General features: G+C 40.2%; 1 protein-coding gene across 1 annotated transcript in view; it reads left to right on the top strand.

The window, feature by feature from the left end:
* Window positions 1–23301, top strand: part of scn4ba (sodium channel, voltage-gated, type IV, beta a) — a 31014-nt gene extending 7713 nt beyond the window's left edge. Inside the window, exons 2-5 of the mRNA XM_067451003.1 lie at window positions 11365–11528; window positions 12527–12746; window positions 19743–19872; window positions 21599–23301. Of these exons, the coding sequence (XP_067307104.1) occupies window positions 11365–11528; window positions 12527–12746; window positions 19743–19872; window positions 21599–21692 (608 nt within the window). The 3' untranslated portion in view covers window positions 21693–23301. The remainder of the gene's footprint in view (window positions 1–11364; window positions 11529–12526; window positions 12747–19742; window positions 19873–21598) is intronic.
* The last annotated feature ends 3964 nt before the right edge of the window (window positions 23302–27265 follow it).

Below are 27265 nucleotides of genomic sequence, written 5' to 3'. Positions count from 1 at the left end.
AACGTTACAGCTGTGTTACAGATCTGTGAGCACTAAATGATATTCAAAGTCACATTACATACTTTTAATTTAATTTAAATTTAATTTAACATTAAATAAAGCACATAAACATCTTCATTGCCATGTTTTGTGTTGTTATTCTAACTGCGACATCGCAGAATTAGAAACATCACGGCTGGTTAGGATAAAAACATGGAAAAGATACCTTTTATCTTGTGTCGCGCATCGCGTTGCATGTAGTTAGGACACGGTATTAGGTGAAACTGACAGAATGGCAGTGTCTTTCAGTTTTTCTCCACCGTTTGTGTTTATTGTCATCCAGTTTGAAATGTTGACTACAAACTAAGGTTTTTCTGCTGCGGCGTTCTCTACATATTTTATATTTAACACACACCCTACAATGCAATGGATCCTTCACTGGAAACTGAAAATAACTCACTCCCGCTATACAAGTTGACACCATTATGATTATAAGTTTGCTACGAGGTATTTCTTACCAAAGCAAGGTGGTGTTTGACTGGTCAAGCAGCTTATCCTTAGCAGAATGGCGGGAGTTCTTGGATGGCAACAATGAGTACAAATGAGACAATTAGGCATACAGTAGTTTTATACATCTATGAATGTAGCTATTTAATACTCCAAAACTACAAGACAATTTTGTCCTGGACATGATGATTAACAGAGTTCTTCAAAAACTTTCCCAGACAGTGGATCCTCAGGAGCAGGGTTGAAGACCTCGGATGATATTAATAATTTCTTACTGAAATCTCTGACTTATGATTTCAAACTTTGCCATTTGGAAAATCTGACACACTAAAACTCTAGAGGAGACACATGCGATATTGCTGAGGTATTTGTTTCACAGGAGAACATCTGGGAGGCTGAAGCAAAATAAGATTCTAGAAGATGCTCATAAAGACATCTCATTTGTCATTTTTTCTTTCCAGTGGGAATCCATGACTAACTGACTGCCCACCCATAAAAAAAAGCTAGACCATCTGCTTGCAGGTCATCCATCAATAAAAACGGAAACCACTTGACAAAGTGGCTTGTGGTAAAATGATCAGAATGATACGCTCCCCATCTCAGCGCAATGCCGCAGTCTACATTAAGTGAGAAAGCATTACTGTAAGCCGGAGCCCCTCCCTCCTTTCCTATAGACTGCACTCAGGGTCTCTCTGGGGGAATTAAGGCCAATGGAAGGAGATGGGGTGAATGGAGGTACAGAGAGAAGATGGAGGGATGGAGAATGAGTGTGGAAGAAAGACCTGCAGCAATGGTGATTACACTGCCTGCCGCAGAATAGTTTAGTAATTTAAGAAAAGATGAATGCAAGAATGCAATACTGCATAAAAACATGTTAACAAGTTAATGCGATTTTCAAGTAATGATTTATGTGTACACACTCACTCTCTCCCTGGTTGAAAGTTTGGGAAAAATTAAGAATTTTTAATGTTTTAAAACGAAGTCTCTTCTGCACACCAAAGCTGCATTTGTTTGATCAAAGATAGCAAAACAACAATAATTGTAAAATATAATTTGAATAATAATAATAATAATAATAATAATAATAATAATAATAATAATAATAATAATAATAATAATAATAATAATAATAATAATATATTTTAGAATGTAATTTACTCATGTGATGGCAAAGCTGACATTTCAGCTTCATTACTCCCATCTTCAGTGTCACAAGATCCTTCAAAAATCATTACATTTTGCTGATTTTCTGCTCAATAATTATTTTTTTTATTATAAATGTTGAAAAAAGTTGATGCCTAATATGCTTGGTAGAAACTTTGATAGAACAGGATATATATAATGAGCTATTTAAGATATGGTTTTTGCATCATGTGTTATACTGTTTTGTGTTCAGGTGGGTTGGCATATTAACAATAAGTTAATTAAATATAAATTTGTAAAATATTAAATGTACAATATACTTATTTTTTAAATCAGCAGTTGTTTTTTGTTTGTTTGTTTTTTTTATCAAAATTTTAACAGGATTTTTACAGTGAAGAAAAAGCATCAAGTGAAAGAGTCTGGGTGTGAAGAAAGGGGTAAAAGTACTGAGTTAGCAGAAAATATGGTGAGAAGAGGTAGAGAAAGAGAATGTAATGGCTTTGGGGATTGTAAAGGTCTGTTAACTCCATGCGGATGAAGGAAAGCCATCGCTCAGAATTTCAGACAGTTTAAAAACATGGCATAAAATGCAAAAATAAAGGGCAAAATCAGAGTGTTCCCCACATGCTGACCTCACCTTGGGGTAAAAGCAAAATCATCCTGAAACCTCTCAGGAAATAAAGAGGTCTGAGTTGAGAAAATGAATTATTTACTGATGTTCAGCTTTGCAACTACAGTATAAGGAATGGCCATGCTTAGCCATTTCTGTATTCACATCTGCATTTACATCAAATCTGTAACTTAATTTAAATCCATTTCAGTTCCATTTAATTTCAAACTAGACCTTTTTTGCCGTTTTAAGAGGCATTCGGTTCAGGTTTGAAACTTACACAACTGCACTAAAGGTGCAGTGTGTAACTTTTAGCGGCATTTTGTGGTGAAGCTGCAAATTACGACCACTCACCCCTCCCTTTCAAAGCACATAGAGAAGCTATGGTTGCCAACACAGGACAAAGATGTCGTTGTCTGAGACAGCAGAGAGTGTCTAGCGCTCTGCAGAGCAGTTTGTCCGTTCCAGAGTAGAAACGCATGTTACTATCAAGTGTATAAACAGCATCTCCTTTTGGGCAAATGATTACATGTTAGGCAGTCCTTTGACCTTTTCTTAATATAAAACTTTCACTTTCAAAGATGTTTTCTGTAATACCGGAATCTCTTTGGAATAGCAGTATGAGAGTTTGTATCGTTCTTGCCTGGCACAGTAGCACATGTACTTGCTCTCATTGGGACATCTGTTCCACAGTCAGAGAGCATCTAGGTCTTTCGCCTCCATCTGTTGCCACCCAAACTCACCCTGTCAGAAGGCGAAAAGTGTAAAGATGACTGGGAGTGTTCTCCCCTGGGATTTTGCGTATGTGCGTTTGCAGGTCAGATTGAAATCTGCTCTTATTTAATGTGAGTTCGAGAGATCTAATGCAAAGAATTATGGGTATAGAACAGTTAGAGACATTCTGCATGAAGTCAAAATTTCACCCCATTTATTTTCTAAATGCTTGTTATTGATCTTTTTTTGAACAATTAATCCATTCAAAGGTTTCATAAAATAAAATTAAATATTCTGGGTTTTTCATTTTTCAGGGTTAAAACCATAACTATTGCCAAAGGTATTGAAGCCACTCCAAATAATTGAATTCAGGTGTTCCAATCACTTACATGGACACAGGTGTATAAAATCAAGCACCTAGGCAGTGCAGACTGCTTCTACAAACATATGTGAAAGAATGGGTCACTCTCAGGAGCTCAATAAAAGTGTGTTACCGCGATAGGTTCCCACATGTGCAATAAGTCCTTTCGTGAAATTTCCTCACTATTAAATATTCTGTGGTCATCTGTAAAGCTGGGCATACACTGTAGTGATGCAAAATCTGATTAATTTCCGCGAACCGGTTCATCTCGGACAGTTTAGCTCAATGAACTGGTTCAAAAAGCCGATTCATAGGTTCCTGACGTCGTCATGCAATGATGCCACTATGCATTTCTTTTATGTTTTTTTTATGCATTTCTCAGTGTTATGTTATATCAAGGAAACATTCAAGTAATCTGTCAATGCATATTGAAACAATCAAAGTTATTTGCATGAGTGCATTTCTCTGATTATTGTCTTTCATTCACTTAGGTTAATGATGTTTGTGTCCACAGTTAATTCATTTATCCTTCACCTCAGATTCGACAAAAAATTGCACAACTACAGTACACATTACAGGTACTGATCAATACGCGGATATGTTCTTTATGCCTAAAGTAGCCAATAGCCTACCATAGAACGAGTAAACCAAGTCCTCGTTTATTGTGCTTATAAACTCGATGATTGATGAACATATCCGCACACACAAAACCATAGAATTTTTTTTCTTCATGTTTTATTAAAATGAAGGTAGGCTATATATAAAAAAAAAAAAAAAAACTGTTACTATAACCTGTTAAGGGTGTTTGTGGTTAGAGTTTCATTCGCAAATTCTTTATGTCGGATAAGACTGACAAATTGAATTGCCCATGCACATCTTGGATAAGATTCCTAAACGTTTTGCACATGCAGCGCACATTACAGACATGCGCAAAGGTGGGCATGTCTAAAGTAACCTAAAGAAAGAATAAACCAGTCTTGTATAAATTTCGCTTAACGACTTAAAACAGTAAAACGTATTTAAATCTCTTTCCAGAAAGGTTTTTGCAGGTTTCAATAAAATGTTATTTAATAAAAGTAGACATAATAAGCATATTTCCAGTAGCCTACCCTACGCGCGGTAATCCTCTGCAAACTTCGACTGGTTGAAGCAGCTCTTCAGTTGAAAACCGGCTCAAAAGAACGATTCTTTCAAGAACTGAACATCACTAATTCTGTGTGATTTTCATTCGATTCGACTGCTTTAAGCCTTTATTTATTGCTGACGATTTACCATGCTAAATGTTGAAGATTGATGCTGCAAGCCAGGCAGTTCACCCAAAAATTAAACTAAGCCTATTATTTACTCACCCTTAAATCATTCTTTTTTCAGACGAATACAATCGGAGTTATATTTAAAAAGTCCAGGCTAACGTTTATCCCAGCAGTAGTTGTAGCTGTTTTTGAAGTCCATAAAAATGCAGCTGTCCGTCAAATAACGTGCTCCACACAGCCCCCGATGGGTTAATAGAGGCATTCTGATTCAAATCGATGCATTTGTGATATTTGTGATAGAAAAATATCCATATTTCAAATGTTATAAAGGAAACCCGCCTTGAAGTCTTCCATTGTAACCCATGGTGGTTAAGCCACAAGATGGCGCCAGCGTTAAGCATAGAAATAGTACCGGTCAAGATATCTCGTAGTACCCAGATGAGCGGTGTGTTTTATTCAGTTTTTGCGTTGTTATCTGCGAATAACATACCGCTGGAATGCGCAATTGACCAATCAGAATAAAGTTTTTCCACAGAGCCGTGTAATAAGTATACATAATACAATCTTAAATAAATGTAGGCCTACTTAGAATGCAGAACAATTTATCAACTTTAAAAACCAGCTTTAAGTTAAAGCACCACATCCACCCAGAGTCCAGGCGTAACAATGACCATGAACTTTCTCATTCTACTCTGGCACTGTTTGCCATCATGGCATACAGAATGGCATGTCACCATGCTAAACGGGTCAGAGTGAATACAGGGTGCCTAGATCACTCTATAAATAACATAGAACCCCAAGGACAGCTGTGGCCAACTGTCGGCAGACAAAGACAATAAATAACATGGGCCACCGGAAATTTACTGTTCAACAAATCAGAGAGATAGAGAGGGAGATGAGGTTCAGGTATTTCTAAAATGAGATTGGGTTTTAATTAAATTCCACTGTGACTGAATGAATACATTGTATGATTTAATAATTAAGTTGAGGAATTTATCCAAACACAATGGCAGTGAATGATGAAATGGAATGGAGACTATGAGGAAGGTTAGAGTTTAATTAAACCAGCTTGTAGATTAGACGCACCAAGTCATATATGATGGACACTCACAAGTAATCCTCTGATTTAGTCATCATTTCTCAAACAGGAAAATTCTGTCATTAATTACTCACCCCCATGTCGTTCCAAACCCGTAAGACTTTCGTTCATCTTCGAAACACAAATGAAGATGTTAATGAAAACTGAGCGATTTCTGTCCCTTCATTGACAGCTATGTAACTACCACTTTAATGCTTCAAAATGTTCATAAAGAGATCGTAAAACTAAACCATGTGAATCGAGCAGTTTAGTCCAATTCTTCTGAAAGGACACGGTCACCTTATATGATGAACAGATTAAATTTAGGCTTATAAAAAATATACATATAAATAAAAAGTACCACTGGAAAATATTCACAGAGCTTTAATTTTTCTACATTTATTTTGTTAGCCTTATTCCAAAATGGATTAAATAAATTTAATTGTTTTCTTCAATTCACATTACAGCATGATGACAACATGAAATAAGTTTGTTTGAAGTCTTTGCAAATTTATATAAAAATAATAATAATAACAAAACAAAAAAACAAAATATCACATGTACATAAGTGTATTCACAGCTTTTCCTCAATACTTTAAACACCTTTGGAAACAATTACAGCCTCAAGTCTTTTTGAGTAGAATACTACAATCTTGGCATGGCTATTTTTGGGCAGTTTCTCCCATTCTTCTTTGCAGGACCTCTCAAGATCCATCTGGTTGAATGGGGAGTGTCGGTGCACAGCCATTTTCAGATCAATCCAGAGATGTTCATTTGGGTTCAAGTCTGGTTTCTGTTTTGTCCACTCAAGGACATTCACAGAGTTGTCCCATAGCCACTCCTTTATTATCTTGGCTGTGTGCTTAGGGTCGTGGTCCTATTGGAAGATGAACCTTCACCCAATTTTAGGTCCAGAGAGCTCTGGACCAGGTTTTCTTCAAGGATGTCTCTGTACATTCATCTTTTTCATCGATCCTGACTTGTCTCCCAGTTCCTGCTGCTGAAAAACATCCCCACAGCATGATGCTGCCACCACCATGCTTCACTGTAGGGATGGTATTGGACAGGTGATGAACGGTGCCTGGTTTCCTCCAGACATAACACTTGCTGTTGCTATGTTTCATTAGACCAGCAAATTTTGTTTCTCGTGGTCTGAGAGTGCTTTAGGTGCCTTTTGGCAAACTCCAGGCGGCCTTTTACTGAGGAGTGGCTTCCGTCTGGCCACTCTACCATACAGGCCTGATTGGTGGAGTTTTGCAGATATGGTTGTTCTTCTGGAAGGTTCTCCTCTCTCCACAGAGAAACGCTGGACCTCTGTCAGAGTTACCATCGAGTTCTTGGTCACCTCCCTGTCCAAGGCTCAGTTTGGGCAGGCAGCCAGCTCTAGGAAGAGCTCCTGGTGGTTCCAAACTTCTTCGATTTATGGATGATGGAAGCCACTGAGCTCATTGGGATCTTCAATGCTGCAGTACCCTTCTCCAGATCTGTGCCTCGATACAATCCTGTCATGGAGGTCAATTGTCAATTCCGTGGAATAACTGTTGTGAAAGATGATGAATGTTTACATGTGAATAAATCCTAAATTAAATCTGTTCATCATTAGCCTGGTGCCAGCCGAACTCAGCCCCGCCTTTATTTATTTATGTATGTATGTATGTATGTATGTATTAGCCTGACAAGCCAGACCCACATAAAGATGTTTGGTCTGAAAACTCATCCTAGACAATCTCAATCCGAGGGGCGGGATAAACGGTTGTCTTTCAAACTCCCTCTGCACGCGATAGGATAGCGCTACACCAACCAGAGCAACGAAGGTGAAACAGAGCTCGCTGATAGATTAAACATTCGCCGTATCCGGTCGGCGAAACTCCAAACACATCTTCCCTTTTTAAGAATGACTTCAGTGCCGTTCTTTGTTCTTTTCTCAGAGTAAAGCTTAACTCCAAGTCTTCCAGAGTCAGAGCTGATTCGAAAGACCGCCGCCGTTCACCAGTTTTTGTGTTAACTAGAAGCACGCAAATGCAACGCGGCCATCGTCATTATGGCCCCGCCCGCCGACTCTATACACGATGTGATTGGGCCGTCCAGATTTTGAGGAACAAATTAAATTTGCTGCCGCTAGTGTGCGTCTAGATTTCTAGGCTATGTATGTATGTATGTATGTGTGTGTGTGTGTGTGTGTGTGTGTGTGTGTATGTACGTATGTATGTATGTATGTATGTATGTATATCTTAAGGAACTCCTCACCACACAAACAGCCACTCGTAACCTCCGCTCTGTTTCGCTGTATCGCCTTAAAACTCCCACAGCCAATCTCCGTACTATGGGAGATCGGGCCTTCTGCTCTGCAGCCCCCAGTCTGTGGAATGCTCTCCCTGACCACCTGCGGACTCCACAGACTATTGATGCTTTTAAGCGTGGTCTTAAAACCCACCTTTTTAGCAGAGCTTTTAATTGACTTGTTACTTCTTTATTTTATTTTATTTTTCAGTTTTATTTATTTTATTTTATTAATTTACTTATTTATTTATTGTTGTTGATTGTTTTTTAATTCTGTAGCACTTTGAGATTTTGTTTAATATAAAGTGCATTATAAATAAAATGTATTATTATTATTATTATTATTATTATTATTATTATTATTATTATTATGTATTTATGTATTTATTTATTTTTTATTTTATTTTATTTTATTTTTTATTTATTTTTTATTTATTTTATTTTTTGGGGGGGGGGGGGGTAATCTAACCCATTAACGTTGAGATTATTTGTAAATCTGATAAAAATGCAGAGCCGAAACAGCACAGTTTGGTAGACTTCCCCTTAATTATCATTACGTCTTGTGATGTTTGGAATAATACCATCTAATCTGCTTCCCGACCCTCCTTACCATGATTGGGTGGAGTTTTGTTGAGGTGTAAATGTAAGCAGTTTCAGATTCACACTGCTGAAGGTGTGCTATCCACAGCAGTGAGAGATCTTGTTCAGCACTTGTTCCACAATGATGTGGTTGGATTAATTATCAAAACCACTGAGCTGTTAAGTCATTATTTGTTTTCTATAATAGAGTGATGAAAACCAATAAAACGATCTTCCAGTTTGCAGAGGAACAGACATGTTCTGCTTTCCAATTTCTTCAGCTCTTTCTCAAGATAGAATGTTTGCAAACACTTCCTTGCCATATGTGCAAGTAGACTATTATTTATAATCTGCACTAATATAATAGCAAGCCTAATGCAGTTTAGTTTGAATTATGTTGTTTTGACAACATGCCTACAATGCAAACATTTTACAAACATTCTAAATTTGCAGCCACATTAACCACTGTTTTGCGATTCACAAGCTGTCTTTTGTATATCGCTACACTATTCAGAAGATACAGTGGACCATTTTTACCTGCAAAAAAAAATTTATTGTAAATTGACTTCTATATGGTAAAACGCTATGAAAGAAGTAGACCATAGTTTAGTTGATTGTAGGAGAGAACAACAGCAGAAAAAAGGAGGAGAATGATCATGTCACCTGTCCATTTGACAGCATCTTCTGCACATCCGTTATGTCAGTATGATGACAGGCTCAGAAATGAACTCTCTGAGCTTTAGAGTGGCCTCATTGATTAATAAGTGCACTATAATGGCGAGTCATCCATCTATGAGCAATGCTGCAGGGATCAATAGACAGAAAGCAGCAGACAGCAGGCTTATGATCCTAGTAAAGAGGCTGTTATCTTCCTTGAACCCTGGATCTTAACAACCAGCATCATCTGAAGTGCCGCACAAGGCTATTTGATCTGAACCTGTTTGTCTTGAGTTTGACTTCTGCCTACCTAAGTTGCTGTTTTGGGGCAACTGATGTAAAGTCTATCTCAGGTTAAAAGCAGAAAAAATCATTTTCTTCTGAGATATCCTTTATGGTTAAACCAATGCCATCATTTGTATTATTTTTGTCCTCCATCTTGCCCTTGTGGAGTTTTGTTTTCTCCAGAACGACTGTACAGCCGAATCAAATTTTGTTGCAATATTGTCCTGTTTAACACTGTGAAGCTGCTTTGAAACAATCGTCACTGTAAAAGCGTTATATAAATAAAGTTGATTGATTGATTGATTGATTGATTGATTGATTGATTGATTGATTGATTGATTGATTGATTGATTGATTGATTGATTGATTGATTGATTGATTGATTGATTGATAATGCAATGCGTGAAGATCTTAGAATATACTCCATCCAAGATGGAAAAGAGCAAAAATAAATAAATAAATAAATAAATAAATAAATAAATAAATAAATAAATAAATAAATAAATAAATAAATAAATAAATAAATAAATAAATAAATAAATAAATAAATAAATAAATAAATAAATAAATCAGATGCAGTGATATAAAAATTCTGGACAATACGGATATGAAATATATTTTCATTTCTTTCAAATTTTTATCATTTTCATTTAAAGTTGAACTATGTAACTTTATTTAAAGGTAAACTATGTAACTAAGGCTCTAGCGGTTAAAAACAAAACTGCATGCATTTTGTGGAAGAAAAAACTGCATGTTTTGGTTGTGCTTCAGCTCTGAGTGACTGTGTGAGTGAGTGGCTTAAGAGATATAACCAGTTTAGATGGAAAAGATATCAAGTACTTCCTTTAACATTTTTATTTTATTTATTTATTTATTTTACACTAAACATATAATTCTAAAAATACAGGCAAAGAGCATGTACAGTTAAAATAACTATACTGATATCCCGCCATGTATGGATAGTAAATACATTTAAGATTTTGGATTCAAATACACATGTATTCATAATTGAAAGTGCATGTTCCTAAAGTTCCAATGATCCTGGTTTGTAAATAGTTAACTTTTAAAATAACAAATATAATTTAATATATCAATTGATGTATTCATATGATTAATTCAAAAAACTGTACATATGTAACTATACAATGAGATATAGAATTTGAAAATGTTTACAATAGCATGCTGCACCACAGGACAACCAATTGACTACACACACACAAAAAAAAGAATATGAAATAGTTCCGTGTAATGAAAAAAATAAAAAAACATATAGACCTAATTCACCCTAAAACAGTGTGTGCAGTGTATTTTTGTGCTTGGAGTAAATGATAACCTAGCTACACGCTACAATCAAAGTCATGCTTGTGAAATTAAACACTGAGATGGAAGCATTTAAAAATAGTCCTTCCCGCAATGGCTCTCATCTAAGACACATGCTGCGAATATCAGAGCTGGGTCAGAAAACAACTCTGCATGTCATATTGAATGGCTCTTTTTCTCTTTGGGAATGCAATGTTTATGGATTGTTATGCCTGATGTTAACAGCTTGACACATTAGCGCATATGACAACTGTCCTGGAATAATTTTCTAAAAAAAATTGTTTAAATAATTTAAACAAAAACTGGTTTGTTTCAACCCAAGTTTGGGTTAAATATGGACAACCCCTAGACAACCCTAATCGTGTTTAAGAAAAAATGTATTTAAAAAAATATTAAACCAACAGTTGGGTTTGTCCATATTTGACGCAAACATTTTTTAGAGTGTAAGCTGCTAAGACATTTGTAAACTGCAAGGACAAGGATTTTGGAAAATGCCATCTTTGCAGGACACCATAGTGTCTCTGAATCACTGGTAATTGTTTGCGTTAGGATGCAAAGTTTTGATAATCTGTGTTTCTCTCTCCTCCATGTTTCTCAGGAGTGTGGTACGCTCAGGCTTTGGAGGTGAATACAGCGAAGATAAATTTCATTGAAGTGATGAATGGAAGTTCAGTGCTCTTACCCTGCACTTACAGCAGCTGCATCGGCATTAAAAACCTTTACTTCAACTGGCAGTACAAGGACAATGGGACGTTGGTTAAGGTGAGACATTCAGCCGTCTCTCAGCCACTAGCTTCCTTGCAGCTCATGCTACCAGAAGAATTTTCTTTTAAATGAAATGTTAAGAACATTCTGTTTTGTTTGTTTTTTTGTTTTTGTTTTTGTTTGTTTTGGTTTTTTTTTTTGGGGGGGGGGGGGGGGGGGTACCATCATCACCCCAGTCCTCGTCAGATCTCATTTCCCAGTATATTCAGCATCTGGCTCATATTCATCTCAAACATATAATTTTCAAACAAATTCAAACTTACATATTCAATATTTTGATCACTGACAGCTTCTACCATCAAGTGAAAGTGACACTACTGATTCTTACTATTCTTTTGTTTTCTGTCTGCGGTAATTTTGTAAAATGTTTATAATTTTTTTAATACATTTTAATCACTACATCATTACCACCTTGTAGATTAAAGGTGAATTGCCTTTATTAGGTCATCAAAGACTCAATAATTGTTGTGTAGGAAAAAATACTTACACTGTTAGCGTTCCGGCTCATTAACGACCCTCTACAATTTTGTAATTCTGTACAAAAAAACAAAACAAAAAAACAGGCAAAGAGAGCATTCTTTGATCACTTTCAATATGTTAAGCACAGTTTAAATAACAACTTATTTTCATCCTAAGAGAAAACAATGTGAAGACTTTGAGACAAAGAACATCTGACTGTATTTTTTTGTATCAATACATATCAGAAAACACTGGTCCCAGATCAGGCATTAGAATTATAACAGTTACTTACATTGTGGCATTACAGAGTCCAAGTCTGTTTGCAAAGACTGCGCCAAAATTGCAGCTGATTTACCAATGAATTGAATGGACCGAATAAAAATAAGTAATGCTTGACTGAGACGTTCACATTGTTGAAAATGAAAAACCACATTTTTATGGAAGGTAATGTTATTTTAAGTCCAGTGATCCTGTCTCGTTCTTGTCTCTTCTCTCCTCGTCATCTCACTAACACTCCCCGTGATCTATTCCCTCAGCTTTGTGAGGCCACTATCCCAGCAGAAGGAGTAGAACCCAATGTGAAAATCTATCATGAGCGTGTGGAGTTTGTCGGCTCCAGCAAGCACAACAACATCTCCATCTTACTGCATAACGTAACCTTCGAGGACCAGGGAGACTACATCTGCTTCGCCCGCAACCCTAAGGAGAAGGAACGCAACCATAGTGCAATTTTCACTCTTTATGTGGTGGATGAATGTGAGTTTCCATTCTCAGTTTTGCAAAAGGTCTCAAGTATTTTAAACAGTAGTTTGCTTCTTATGGGATCAATTTTTTTCACCTGAAGTATTGCGGTCACAGATCAAAAAATAATAACTGAATCAAAAATGTAAAAGCATGTGAAAAAATATATTGCACAAACTGAAAATAAATACAACAAGCATGAATAAAGACCAAACGTCCTGTTTTCCCAGGACATAGACATATGGTTATAGATAGTATTTTGTAATATAACAATTCTCTATCCATACAGGGGGGGGGGGGGGCATACTTTAAACGTATTGAAATTAATAAGGCATCTTTGAATAAACTTTTGAGTATGATTTTAGTATCCCATTGCCGGGCCGAGTGTCCTGGTTCCCTTTATCGAGGGAACTCGCACTGCGTCATCGTAGATGACACATCGGGGAACGCCCTCGGCGTGACGCTGCTGAGTTCATATCAAAAAAGTCCAATCTTGATTGGTGTTGCGTAATGACGTAACGAGTGACGGCATACCCGGAGGTATAAAGGGACGCCGGCACAAGCAAACGCAGCTTCCTGCTTTCAGCGGTCGCGCTCTGTGTTCTGTCTGTCTATTTGGTGTTGTTTGTCCCGTAGGGCTTATTATATCTTTAGATATGGCGAGCGAGCAGTTTAGACGGTGTGTGCCTCCCTCTCCGCGCTTTATTTCGGGCACGGACACACACCAGCTCTGTGTGCAGTGTCTCGGCGTGCAGCACGCCCGGGCCGCTCTCGAGGGAGCGGCTTGCGGCGAATGTGATAAGCTGCCGCTGAGAGTACTGCGCTCGCGGCTGGCGGTCTTTGACGAGGCCGGTCAGCCTCGCGAGCCTCGCGGTTCTGGGCCCGCTGTTGCCGAGGCAGAGCGGCGCCGCAGGTCGTGGGGCTCGCAGCTGGATCTGTCAGCGGGATTAGGGAATGTTGAGGCATCTCTCTCTTCCTCTGACGATTCAGAGGATCTTCCGCCACGTGTGGAAGCCCGCGCTGCGGCTTCTTCCCGCGAGGCGGAGGATCAGGTGCTCATGCTGTCCGATTCCGAGGGATCGTTGACAATAAGCACCGAAGCAGGCGCAGTGGGGCAGTCGCCACCCCACTCGCAGGCTATGGAGGAGCTCGTGGAGGTCTTGACTCGCGCTGTGGCCAAGCTGAGCTTAGATTGGCCACAAGAGGAAGTGCACGTCCAGCCGCCAAGCAAGCTGGACGAGCGCTTCTTCAAGCGTCGAGCCCAGCCTCCACGCCGGGGTCTGCCGTTTTTCCCCGACCTGCACAGTGAGCTGTGTAGGGCGTGGGAGAAACCCTTCTCAGCACGTTTGACTACGCCCCCTGCACTTGACTTCGCTAACGTGCTGGGAGCGTCTGAGAAGGGATATGTTGCGCTGCCGAGGGTAGAAGAGGCGCTCGCGGGCCACCTCTCTCCCGAGACAGCAGCTTCATTGAAGACCCCGGCATTGCCCTCGAAACCATGCCGAGAGACTTCGAAGCTGGTGGCGAGGGCATATAGTGCGGCTGGTCGCGCTGGTGGGTGCCTGCACACTCTTGCGGTTCTGCAGGCCTACCAAGCGGACTTGCTGAAGGAGCTCGATGAGGGCGAGGGTCCCTCTCCGGAGGATGTGACTGAGCTGAGGAAGGCAGCGGATTTGTCTCTTCGTGTCACCAAACAAGCGGCCCGTGATATCGGCCGCTCCATGGCGGGTTTGGTGTGCGCGGAGAGGCATCTCTGGCTGAACCTGTCGGGGATCAGGGAGAGAGACAGACACTTTCTCCTTGATTCCCCGGTTTCGCCTTCTGGCCTTTTCGGCGGCGCTGTGAGCACCGTCGTCGAGAGGTTTCAGGAGGTGAAAAAGCAGGCGGCCGCTCTCAGCCAGTTCATCCCTCGCCGCTGGGGCTCCTCCAGCAAGGCTGCCTCGAGTGGGCAGTCTCGGCCAGCAGAGGGCTCCTCGCACCGTGAGGTGCAGAAGCAGAGCGTCGCTTCTCGTGCCCCTCCTGAGGGAGCTTGGCAGAAGAAGCGACGCTCTCGCGGGAAGTCTTCAAAGCCGAAGACCGACCTGAGGGAGGTTATTCAGGCCAAGAAGGCTTCCAAGCGGTCCTAGCTGCGGCAGGACCGCTGAGAGCTGTCCCCCACGGGGCGGAGCGACCGAGGTCGTTCTCCCCCCGAGGCTCTCAGGAAATCGATGTTGTGCTCTCGCAGTCAAAAGGGCTCCGGACCACGTCGTTTCCCCACGTTCGCGCGCGGCTCTGGCCAGCACATATAGAATCTGCGGCAGAGCAGCGACTGCGTTCACACACCGAAAATCTGCCTCGATTAGTCCCTGCCGGTTATCCGCTTCAGGGGGTCGAGGCAGAGGTTCGGTTGATACCCCAGACCAGCCTCGAGAGGTTGGTCCCCTTATCAGAGTATCTCGGCGCATGGTCATGCCTTCCGAATATCTCTGTGTGGGCCCTGCGCACTGTAGAACGGGGATACAGACTGCAGTTCAGAGTTCCCCCCCCGAAATTTGGGGGGATAGTCTGGACAGTGGTCGGTCCCGAGCAGGTGGGGGTAATGGGGCAGGAAGTACGCTCTCTGCTGGAAAAAGGGGCGATAGAAAGGGTTCCCCCGCCAGAAAGGGAGGTCGGGTTCTACAGCCGGTACTTCATAGTCCCCAAGAAGGATGGGGGGTTGCGTCCAATATTAGATCTCAGGCTTCTGAATCGGTCTCTGAGGAGATACAGGTTCAGGATGCTAACCATTCCTGTTATCGTGAGTCAGATCCAGTTCGAGGACTGGTTCGTCACGATAGATCTAAAGGACGCTTACTTCCATATTTCCATCCTTCCCAGTCACAGGAAGTTCCTGAGGTTCGCTTTCGGGGGCGAAGCGTTCCAATATCGGGTCCTTCCCTTTGGCCTAGCCTTGTCACCTCGCACCTTCACGAAGTGCATGGATGCAGCCCTGGCTCCGCTAAGACTCCAGGGCATCCGGGTACTGAATTATATCGACGACTGGTTGATCATGGCCAGGTCGTACGATATGGCAGTTCAGCATCGAGATGCTGTTCTAGCACACATGAGGTGTTTGGGGTTGAGACTCAACGCGAAAAAGAGCACGTTGACGCCCTCCCAGAGAATTACGTTCCTGGGAATAGTGTGGGACTCGGTAACGATGCGGGCACACATGTCACCCGCGCGTATCGAGACCATACGGGCGGAGGTCTCAAGTATAAGGTTGGGCCACAGCATCACTGTCAAACAGTTCCAGAGACTGGTGGGTCTCATGGCAGCAGCGTCCAGTGTGATTCCACTCGGCCTGCTCCACATGAGACCGCTACAGTGGTGGCTGAGAACCAAGGGGTTTTCTCCGAAGGGGAATCCCTTTCGTATGATCAGGGTAACGCGCAAATGCATTCGTTCCCTGGTTATATGGAAGAAACCTTGGTTTCTGTCCCTGGGGCTAGTATTGGGAGCATCGTGTTGCCGGAAAACCGTTTCAACAGATGCATCCCTTACTGGTTGGGGCGCGGTCATGGAAGGCCGAGGGGCGAGAGGTCCTTGGACAGCCCAGCATGCTTCATGGCACATCAACTGTCTAGAGATGCTGGCTGTCTGGAAAGCTCTGAGGAGTTTTCTCGAGGACCTTCGCGGCCACCATGTCCTGATACGATCCGACAACACTGCCGTGGTATCGTATCTAAATCATCAGGGGGGTCTGAGATCGCGCTCTCTGTACAGACTGGCGCATCAAGTCCTCCTGTGGTCCCACGGGAAACTGTCTTCTCTCAGGGCAGTTTATATCCCGGGGGACCAGAACCAGGGAGCAGACATCCTGTCGAGGCAGGGGCTGAGGCCCGGGGAGTGGCGTCTCCATCCAGAGGTGGTGGAGGCCATATGCGAGAGGTTCGGCCGAATGGAAGTGGATTTGTTTGCGTCTCGAGAGACGACCCACTGTCCACTTTGGTTCTCCCTCAGGCATCCGGCTCCGTTGGGCCTGGATGCCATGTCACAGGCGTGGCCGAGGCTGCGTCTGTACGCATTTCCCCCGATTGCTCTGCTCCCGGGAGTTCTGGAGCGGGTTCGCCGGGAAGGCATTCGCCTGCTTCTGATAGCACCCCGGTGGCCGACCAGGGTATGGTTCTCCGACATTATGGACCTGCTAGACGACCTTCCATGGCAGATTCCTCTGAGGAGGGATCTGTTGACTCAGGCGGGGGGCTCGATATTTCACCCCCAGCCAGAGTTATGGAACCTGTGGGCTTGGCCCTTGAGGGGGCAGAGCTCATAGAGGAAGGGCTGTCAGCAGGTGTCGTGGAGACTATACTCAGCTCCAGGGCTCCTTCCACCAGGAAGCTGTACAACTTGAAGTGGAGAGTGTTCTCCATATGGTGTAGAGACCGTGAAGTAGACCCAGTGAACTGCGCTGTGGCTTCAGTACTGGAGTTTCTGCAAGATCGGTTTTCCGCCGGGCTTACCCCGTCCACACTTAAGGTGTATGTGGCAGCGATAGGAGCTTTCCACGCACCATTAGGTGAAGGACCTCTGGGGAGGCACCATCTGGTTGTACGGTTCCTCCGAGGAGCGCGGAGGATGAGACCTGTGGCTCGTTCTAGGATCCCTGTGTGGGATCTGGCAGTGGTTCTCGAAGGGTTGGTTGAGGCCCCCTTCGAACCGCTGGAGTTGGCTGAGGCCAAGAACCTCACGCTTAAGGTAGCTTTTCTCTTAGCCATCACCTCTCTGAGGAGGGTGGGGGACCTTCAGGCATTGGCAGTAACACCCAATTGCTTGGAGTTTGCCCCAGGCAACGTGAAAGCTATCTTGCGGCCGACCCCGGGATACGTCCCCAAGGTACCGTCTAATGCGGTACGGTCGGTGGTTCTCCAGGCTTTTCATCCCCCGCCTCATGTGACGGCAGATGAGGGCAGGCTTCACCTTCTCTGCCCGGTGCGGGCATTGAGGATTTATTTGGAGAGGTCTGCCCAGTGGAGGAAGTCAGACCAGTTGTTAGTGTGCTTTGGTCCACCTAGGAAGGGGCTGCCTGCAGCGAAACAGACAATTAGTAACTGGATTGTCCAGGCAATAGCAACGGCCTATCAGGTGCGCAACTTGCCTTCACCTATAGCCGTGAGGGCTCATTCTACCAGGGGCATGGCCTCCTCGGTAGCCCTCCTTTCCGGAGCTTCTCTGCAAGAGATTTGCGAGGCGGCTGGGTGGGCCACACCGCATACCTTCGTGAGGTATTATAGTCTGCACCTCCCGGTGACGCCAGGCGCTAGGGTGCTCGCCCCCTGATTATGCACTCCGGTTCATGTCATGGGGTGCAGGATAGGCGAGGACTAGTGGGTACTCGTTCCCCGATGTGTCATCTACGATGACGCAGTGCGAGTTCCCTCGATAAAGGGAACGTCTCGGGTTATGAATATAACCCATGTTCCCTGAGAGGGAACGAGACACTGCGTCTCGTAGCCCCGCCTATCTACAGAGCGGCCCGCTTCATAGCAGTAAGCTGCGTTTGCTTGTGCCGGCGTCCCTTTATACCTCCGGGTATGCCGTCACTCGTTACGTCATTACGCAACACCAATCAAGATTGGACTTTTTTGATATGAACTCAGCAGCGTCACGCCGAGGGCGTTCCCCGATGTGTCATCTACGATGACGCAGTGTCTCGTTCCCTCTCAGGGAACATGGGTTATATTCATAACCCGAGACGTTTTCGGTAATCAAAATATGGTCGTCCTAAACACATTCAAAATGATATTGCACAAATCTTAAACTTATGTTCATGTGTTCTTAAAAGTTGTTTATCGTGGTTTTATTACATTTAATGCTCATATTTTACTATTTTGTATGATTGTGCAATTTTTCTCTTCCCTTTTCTTTCCACGTTCTGCACTTGCTTTTCCAAATGTTGCAGTTCCAGTTTTATGTAAATTAGGGTGGGCTTAAGTGTCACCATTGGTCAGTTCTAGATTGACAGCTCCTCCTCTAACCAATCAGTCGAAGAGGGAACGGATATATCTGATTTATGGACATATATGACTAATTAAAATCTTTTTGAGATGCATGAGATACTTCTCTTTTTAATCTGCATTCTTGTTAAGATTGCTTTAAAGGTATTTGGTTTTTAAAAAATAATTAACATGGCTCATGGTGTTAAAATGCTACGTTAAAACACCCTGCAGTTTTGATCCGTTATATTTCTTTGGAAAAAAAAAAAATTGTTACAATCTGCCAGTGTATAGTCAGTAGACTTTAGGAATTTGACCTGTCACTGCTACTTATAGCCTGGTGATCTGTTACAATAAGGAGGCCATTCAAAAATCCAAAAAACAAAAAATTTGTCCTTTGTACCCAACAAGATGCTGCATTGAGACAGGGGGCTGTTTACATCATGTGAGTGGGCGACTTTCAATTCTGTACATGACGGACCACTTCGCTGAGACAGGGGGCTGCTTATATCGAGCAAGTGCCAAGCTTTTTGTCAGCTGTCCAGGATAGACCACTGCGCTGAGATAGAGGCCGTTTGTATTGTGTGAATGCCGGGAATTTGTCCTCTGTACCCAAAAGACTGCTGCACTGAGACAGGGGGCTGTTTACATCCAGTGGCGGGAATTTGTCTTCTGGACAAGTGCAGTACATGGAAAGAAGAGAGAAGAAAAAAACAGCGCAGGCATACAAACAATTAAAATATGAGCAGAAAATGTAAGAGAGCTCAAAGTACAGTAAAAACACGTTACATAAGTTTAAGTTTTGCGCAATAGTTTTTTAATGTGTTTAAAGTTTATTTATTCATTTATTAAAAATGTATTTATTTATTTATTTATTTAATGGGGCTTTGGGTTTTTGATTCTAGCTTATAATAAATGTGTGCAATATATGTGTATTTGACATTTTGAAATCATCCTTTTTTTTATCTGTGACCGCACTACATTTGGCGGGAATTTAATCCCATAGTTTCTTCCCGTTGAGTTATGCTAGCGTCTTAACATGTGCTTGTCTTTGCAGTGAAAGAAGTGGACAACACATTGACCTTAATCATTGTGTCCGTGCTTGGAGGGGTCATCGGCCTGATCATTCTCATAATGGTGGTGAAAGCTGTAGCCGTCGCCGTTCTTAACAAGGTCCAGGAAAAGAAGTAAGTCAGTTTTATCCTGAGTCAAAAACACTTGCCTTACTTATGGCAGGATTAAACGTAATCAATGAATTTTAACAATACGTTCTCACTCTTAACTCATCACATATTGATGCATATTGACGCATATTGATTCACATGGTCAGGTAAACCCTTCGTGTCACTTTTTAACGCGCACGGTACCCCTTTAGCGTAATTTTCCTATGTGCTGAGACCCCCTGAGAAACCTTTGGTGTCATACACAGACGCATTGCGCAAGGGAATGTTATGCTTCAATCAACTATAACAATATCTAGCTGTGCCTCTTCCTGGGGTCAATATTTTTATTCGGTAACATTAAGCAGTTTTGATTTATACTGTTTAATGTCTGATGATCACGGTAGAGTACATGCACATAATCAATGCTTCTATCGCTTGTTTCTGCTTCTTCACCTGGAGATTCTGAACTTTCAGAGCATGTGTAATAGCGCCCCCTACAGTATAACAGTGAAAACATGGATTGCTGGAAAATTGCCGGGGAAAGAGTTACGTAGATTTGAAGGACTAGCCTACACAAAAAATGCAGATACTCATAGTTAGGATCTGCTTGCTTTAGAAATCAATATTTTTAAACAAAGCAAGTCTATAAGACGGTATATAAAACAGTGTAAAAAAGTGTTTAATAGGCTTTTCAATTGAATTAGTAAACAATTTCAAGTCAAGTATACATAATATTTCTTTTAAGTATATTTTAATCAAAAGATAGGTATAGGCCAAATATACTTATATACATACAAACATAGATCTATTTTCTGTCAGTGTAAATCAAGTATACTTAAGTATAATTTTAAGGACATTTCTGAGAAGTACACAAAGTATTTTTTAACAGTGGACGGTTGATGAAGAAACATGCAGAGTCATCCTGCCTTCTGTTCTTTGTAAATGGTGGCATGTGTGCTGCACACTAACAGAAGCGGTGCTTTTCTGCTGACTTTGACATGGTGACTGTTTAAAAAAAAAAAAAAAAAAAATCCTGTGAGACCAGAGCAAATGTCAATAAATATCATTCTGTCATTTTGAGTAAATGTCAATAACATGGCATTCTGGGTAATGGTGTAGGGGTCATCCCTCCCAGGACAACATCTCCCTATATCCTCTCTATGAACATTTTTTAATTAAAATTCTAAATCATACTTAAGAACATATTATACTTAAAATAGTAAAATTATTGAAAAGAAAACTTTACTAAGTAGTTCAACATTTTTAAACATAAAACAAAAAAAATTTGTCATAGGGGATAGGGAATTATACTTATTTTTATGCATAACCCTTTTTATTAAGCTCAAATCAGTCAGTCAATTTCTCTTCAGTATGCATTCAGATACACATGCGTGTAGACATAAAATATTTTTTTTGGTATTGTTTTAGTTTTTTTAAACAATTAGGTTTTTCTGTGTACTGAAGCATTCCCTTCATTCTTGTGGGGGTCAAATTGACCCGTGAGGCAAGGATTTGTTACTTTTTTCAATTTCAACCACAAAATTCCCGTCTTCAATTCCAGTCAGTTTTTTGTGCATTCGTGGTTTAAATGCGACAAAAGTCCTAAGGTTTTGTACCACTCTGATTAACTCTTATTTTATTTTTGATTTTTCAGTTTTGGGTCAAGATGACCCAAGGAAAGTTCTTTGTCATGGACACTTTTAATTGTCATTGATCCTACAATGTCTCTTTTTTCCCCTCTTTCTTATAGTAAAGAGTGCCTTGTGAGCTCTTCAGGGAATGACAATACAGAAAATGGCCTCCCGGGATCCAAAGCAGACAGCAAACCAACACCAAAGGCATGAAAAAAAAGCATGTATGTGTACATATATGAGCATATGTATACATGCACAACTATAACAGAATGAAGGAAAGTCATAACAATGGACAGTTTTATTCTCTTTATCTCATAAGAAAAATGCTATATATAAATATGTGAACATATATATGAAATATATTTTAGACTGTGCTTGAGGAAGAATCCGAAGTGCTGCAGGGCTGGATTACACACACTCCCTTTGGTGGACAGAAACGGCATAAAATATTGAACTGCTAACAGAAAACTGATGATGGGTGACGCTTTGGTGTGCTTGCATTCTGCTCTATCTTGTCTGTGAGACACAACGCACTCACACTGCCTTCTTCACAAACTGCCATATCCTTTCAATGCTCAACAGCACAAAACCCACATAACTTTCCTGTGCAACTTTACACATCTTCTTCACACTGCATTCCAAACTATCCTGAGGTGTAATCACTCACAAGCAGACAAGTCAGTAACAAAACAAACACACAAACACCTTTATGGAAAAATACTAAACAATGTACACATAAAACCATGGGTGCCTCTTGAAATTGGAATATGTTTACCACCAATTCAAGCAGCTAACCGATTCCGATTATTAACCACTCCCGCCGATTTTACACGTGATTATGAGTCATAAAGAGCAGGATGTAAGTGCACTTGAAGGCCAGAAACACACTCTACGCAATAGCACCCCATGTGGCAACGCCGATAATACAACACAAAGTTTGAAAATTGTATTCTGACACATTTTGTGTCTGAAAATGAGATCGCGTAGAGTATTTTTCTTTTCTAATTGCGTTCTTTATAGGGTTAGAAGGGGAAAAAAATACTTACCTGAGATGCAGACAAGGAGTGTATATCCAGAATTCACCCAAGCACAGTTTATTCTATTAATTTCTTTTTAATTTTTTCTGCTTTAGATAAAACACAGGTGCCTGTAAACGCTTCAGGCTCCACATGCTTCCTGGGAGCCGTCAAATGCTATATCAATAAATTAGTTATACAATGCTCACAAAAAAAAAAAAAAAAAAAAAAAAACTTCAAATATGAAGACAATCCCCAGAAACCAACTCCCTGTAGAAAATGAATGATCTTCTGATGCTGCTTTCAACAAAAATAACCAATAACTTTTCGTAATGCATGTGAACGTTTTATACAGTACATCTAGTGTACTATGTATCCATTTCTCTGAATCGTGTGTCTCCTGTCTTTCCTCACAAGATCTGAACATGACCAATCTGTGCTCGTCGTATACAACATCATCCTTGCTAGTTCATACCATCCAAATACCACAGGACATTATACAGGTATCATTGCTAACTGCTAATGTTGATTTATTTTTTTATTTTTTGGCATCTGAACTAGCCAGCTAGTCAAAGTCAGTGAAGCTAAACTGAACCAGTCCTCACATACACTGTGCTAAGAATAGGCCTACTTTTTTAATATTATCACACTATACAGAAACAAAATAAAATGCATTGTAATACCTCACATGCCTATCAGTGGCTACTTACAGTTAACGTGATTAGCATTAGCGTGAACCTCTCAAATCTCATACATCAGTTTAGCTTGATGCTAACTCGCAAAAACACAAAAATGGCAGAAAATATGTGTGGGATTTTGTTCCGTTAGATGTTAAAGCTAATTCTGTTTATCAAAACAAGCCAACTTTGCAAATGTTTCAGAGTTATTTGAGATTCAAAGTGCCAAAACAGAACTGCTAGTGAAATGGTGGATGATTTAGCTACTATTGCTTCCGTCTTGTTTAGTTTGTCTTCCCCTTTCCTTTTGTATCGGAATCCCCATAAATGCACAATTCTCGCTCATATCCATATCTGGTTTAAGTAAAAATGTTTTGACGAATTCATAATACGTGATGAATGTCACTTTGCGATAACTCCGCAAAAATGCAATGAAACCCTTACTAGTCTTCGGCCATAACCCAAAGATGAATGTACGCAGTGGTTGTTGTTATGGCAAAGTTCAGAGGGGTTGTTTCTGGGCACTTTATTCATAAAGATGTATGTGTTTTGAATGAGCATTGTATATGTAGAGTGAAGAGCGATGTCGAATTTATCGCCGGACATTTGAATATGTAATTGGATAGCTGCAGTGTTGATATTAAGAACAGCGGAACAGGAATAATTTGTCTCTTTGAATGGCTATAGCTCTTATATGTGCACATATTAGCAGTCTTCCAAATCACTTGACTCTCTTTTAGAAATCAGGGGGCTTCAGCGATCTCAACTGTTTGGGATGCTTTTGACAGAGCGGTATGAAATCCAAGTATTTATTGACAGTTTTCATTTTATCCCTTTAAATTGTGTCCATAAATGTGTGTCACAATCAGCCATGATTTGGAGAAAAGGTTTGGTGCCGCTCTGTCTGTCAGATGCACTGTACAGTCATGTGATTAGAGTTGAGTGTCCTAACTGTTGTTGACTTTTCACATGGCCTCTTTGATTCAAGTATGGCTGAATTTTGAACATGTTATGCTTCTTACAGCTTGTTGCCTTTTGTCATTTTCAGCCAGTGTATTTATGGATTAAACAATCACATAAACAAGGAGATTATGTAGATCAGCAATACTGTAAAAAAAAAAAAAGAAAGTAAAAAAAGAAGAAAAAAAAAGAAACCATCTCTAGGCTCCCAAGAATGGACTGTTGTATGCAAATGAGCAACTTGATTTTTTATTTTTTATTTTTTTTTAGTAGAGCTTCTTTCTTTTTTTATATAATTTAGCGATTTTAAGCTATTATGTTAACCCAATTCCTGTTCTGCTCAGTTTTTGTGACTTTGTACATTGTATATTTTTTTCATAACTATTTTGCATTTCTTTAAATCAGATATTTATTGATTGGTATAGGTTTGGTGGTTCTCAACTGGTTTTACTTTTCTTTGGACATTAAGCGGGCATAAGAAATAATGCTTATTGCACAAAAGTAAACGATAATGTCTTCAGAATCAAACACTGAAAGTTGTTCAAATTTCCATGAACTATTGCCCATGGTTTTAGAGGTCATGCAACCTGTCTGTGTCGAAATCTTGACTAACATCTACCAAGTGGCAGGTAAAGATGCGTCAGAATACCACAGAAGTATTTTTCTTTTCTTCCTAACTTTATCCTAACCTGATTATTTGGCTATTTTGCAGCCATTTTGTGTTTAATGCATTTAGTAGGATTTGATTTGGCTCCATTTAGACAGTTGAGAACCACTGGTATAGTGCGTAGCTCTATAGATTTGTCTCTTGGTCTGGTTGCTTATGTCTGCGGAAATGGTTGGCTCAGCTCAGCCAAATCTGTGTTCGGTTAGTAATGTCTGAGCAGGCTGCATAGCTGCAGTGTTGCAGTGCAGCACTGAGCCATAAATCTGCACACGTCATTCATGCTGCGTTTCTCTCTGGATCTGAAGGGCTATACCAGGGAAAACAGAAGGGATGTCTGATTCATATCATATAAAGAGCATACTCGTGCAAACAGGCTTTAAAAAAGTGATGTGCTATTAAGTTCTTTAAAAAAGAAAAGCTGTATACATTTTATTACTACAATGCATGTCACATACTAGCTAATAATAAGGTAAATATAGCCTAAAGAGCTGCTTTTTCAGGCAGTCTTCTTGATCTTGGTAGGAAGAAAATATGAGGTTTGGAATATGACGTGCTTTATATGCACTTTCTTTCTCTGTATTTTGCAGTGAGAATGTGTTCTACATACATGGGATGTCCAAAAACCACTTGCACTCTTTTAAAATTCTTGTACTTCTATTCATTTGAGAGTTTGTCTCTCTCCGGTCTGATGATCTGATCCTATTCGGAAACAGATTTTCATTTTGTAACGTATGGATTTCCAAAAAAAACGAACAAAAAAACGGGATTTCACTGCCTGGGTGACTCGCTCTCACTGCCAAGCCAAGAGAGTGTGAGGACTGATATGTGCTCCAACACATTCCAAGACACTCTGTCTCCCTCTAGTGGATTTAAAGACTTCCAACATTTTTAAATGATTCAACTATTCCAGTCACAATGGCTATGTTTGGAATGGCAAATATGCAGTGTTGGGGGTAACGCATTACGTAACCCTATGTAATCAGATTACTTTTTTTCAAGTAACTACACTGTAAAAAAAAGTCACAGCCTGAAATTTTTAAGTACAATCCACTTGGATGTTTAAGTTATTTTTAGTTAAAACAATGTAAAAAAAAAAAAAAAAAAAAAAAAAAAAAAAACCACGTCTCAACTTATTGAACATACAATTTTTACAGTGTAGCAGAGTAAAATAAAAAGTAAAAAAGTAAAAAAGTAAAATCATTAAATATGTTAAATAACACATATACTTTTTATATAACTAATATAACCAATGTCTTTGCTGCTGACATTTGATTATCCAATTCAATCATATTTATAAGCATTTTTTTTTTCTAAAGTACGAGTGTTCAGCATACTTAGTCCCACGTCCTGTTCTTCTGTGACCATAGCACAGCTGAAAGGTTTGTTTGAGTTGCACCCTCTACTAAACAGGCGTGAATTTGCATTTCCTTCAGCCTGTGGCTTACAGTAATTTAACTTTTGACGTGAAAGCGCCTTCACATTTGCCAAAAATTAAAACACAAACAAGCAAGCCCAGCCCAGCCCAGCCCAGCCCAGGTGAGAAAAGGTACAGCAAAAGTATTCTTACGTTTCCATAAGAAGTAACAATACAAGTAGTTACTTTTTTTAGGGAGTAATGTATTACACTTTAAAAGTAACTTCCCCCAACACTGCAAATAAGTTTACTGCTTACTGCATACTGCAGTATACATTGAATACTGTACGCTTTTTTAAAAATAGTATGCAAAACAGTATGCATTATGCTTCACTGTTGTCACATGACACAGGTCATTAAATAGTGTCCTTTTAACATTGAAATAAAACGATATATATGTTAAATATTTAAATCAAATTTTGTGTAAATGAATTAAATTGTTTGTTAAAGTCAATCCCACTGGAAATGGAAGGTCATGTTGCGGGAAGGCAATTTAAGTATTATGTGTGTACTTTTATTACATTTATTAAAAACATGTATTACATCTTTTTATATTTTCAACTTTAATTTTGATTTTAGCTTCAAGTTTTAGAAATGTGCATTTTCAATTTTAGTATTTTTTTCTACTTTAACTTCAAATTAAATTTAAGCCAACATTATTGTTGTTTTTTTAAGCTTTAGTTTTTCATACAGTACTTATATTTTAATTCAGTCTTAATAAAATTACCAAACAATGTGTTAAGAATTACGTGCATGTTGAAAACTGCATATTGCATACTGTGAAAAATAGTACTAGTAGTATGCTAGCATGCTAATCCAAACCTAGCCGTTGTGTAAGGACATATACAGAGTTTGAATATTTATATTTTATGGCCGTGCACACAAGTATTCTTCGTGCACCAAATAGACTAGGCAAATTTAAGAGATTTTATTCCTATACGTAAACCAAGACAACAGCCTAAAGGTTACAACTTTCAAAGCTACTAAAACACAAGCCCTGCTGTACCATCATCAGCACACCCAGGAGAACGTTCCTTTCATTTGAACTC

Source organism: Pseudorasbora parva, chromosome 8, assembly GCF_024679245.1.
Source record: "Pseudorasbora parva isolate DD20220531a chromosome 8, ASM2467924v1, whole genome shotgun sequence".
NCBI classification, from domain to species: domain Eukaryota; kingdom Metazoa; phylum Chordata; class Actinopteri; order Cypriniformes; family Gobionidae; genus Pseudorasbora; species Pseudorasbora parva.
This window is presented reverse-complemented; position numbering and strand designations above follow the sequence as displayed.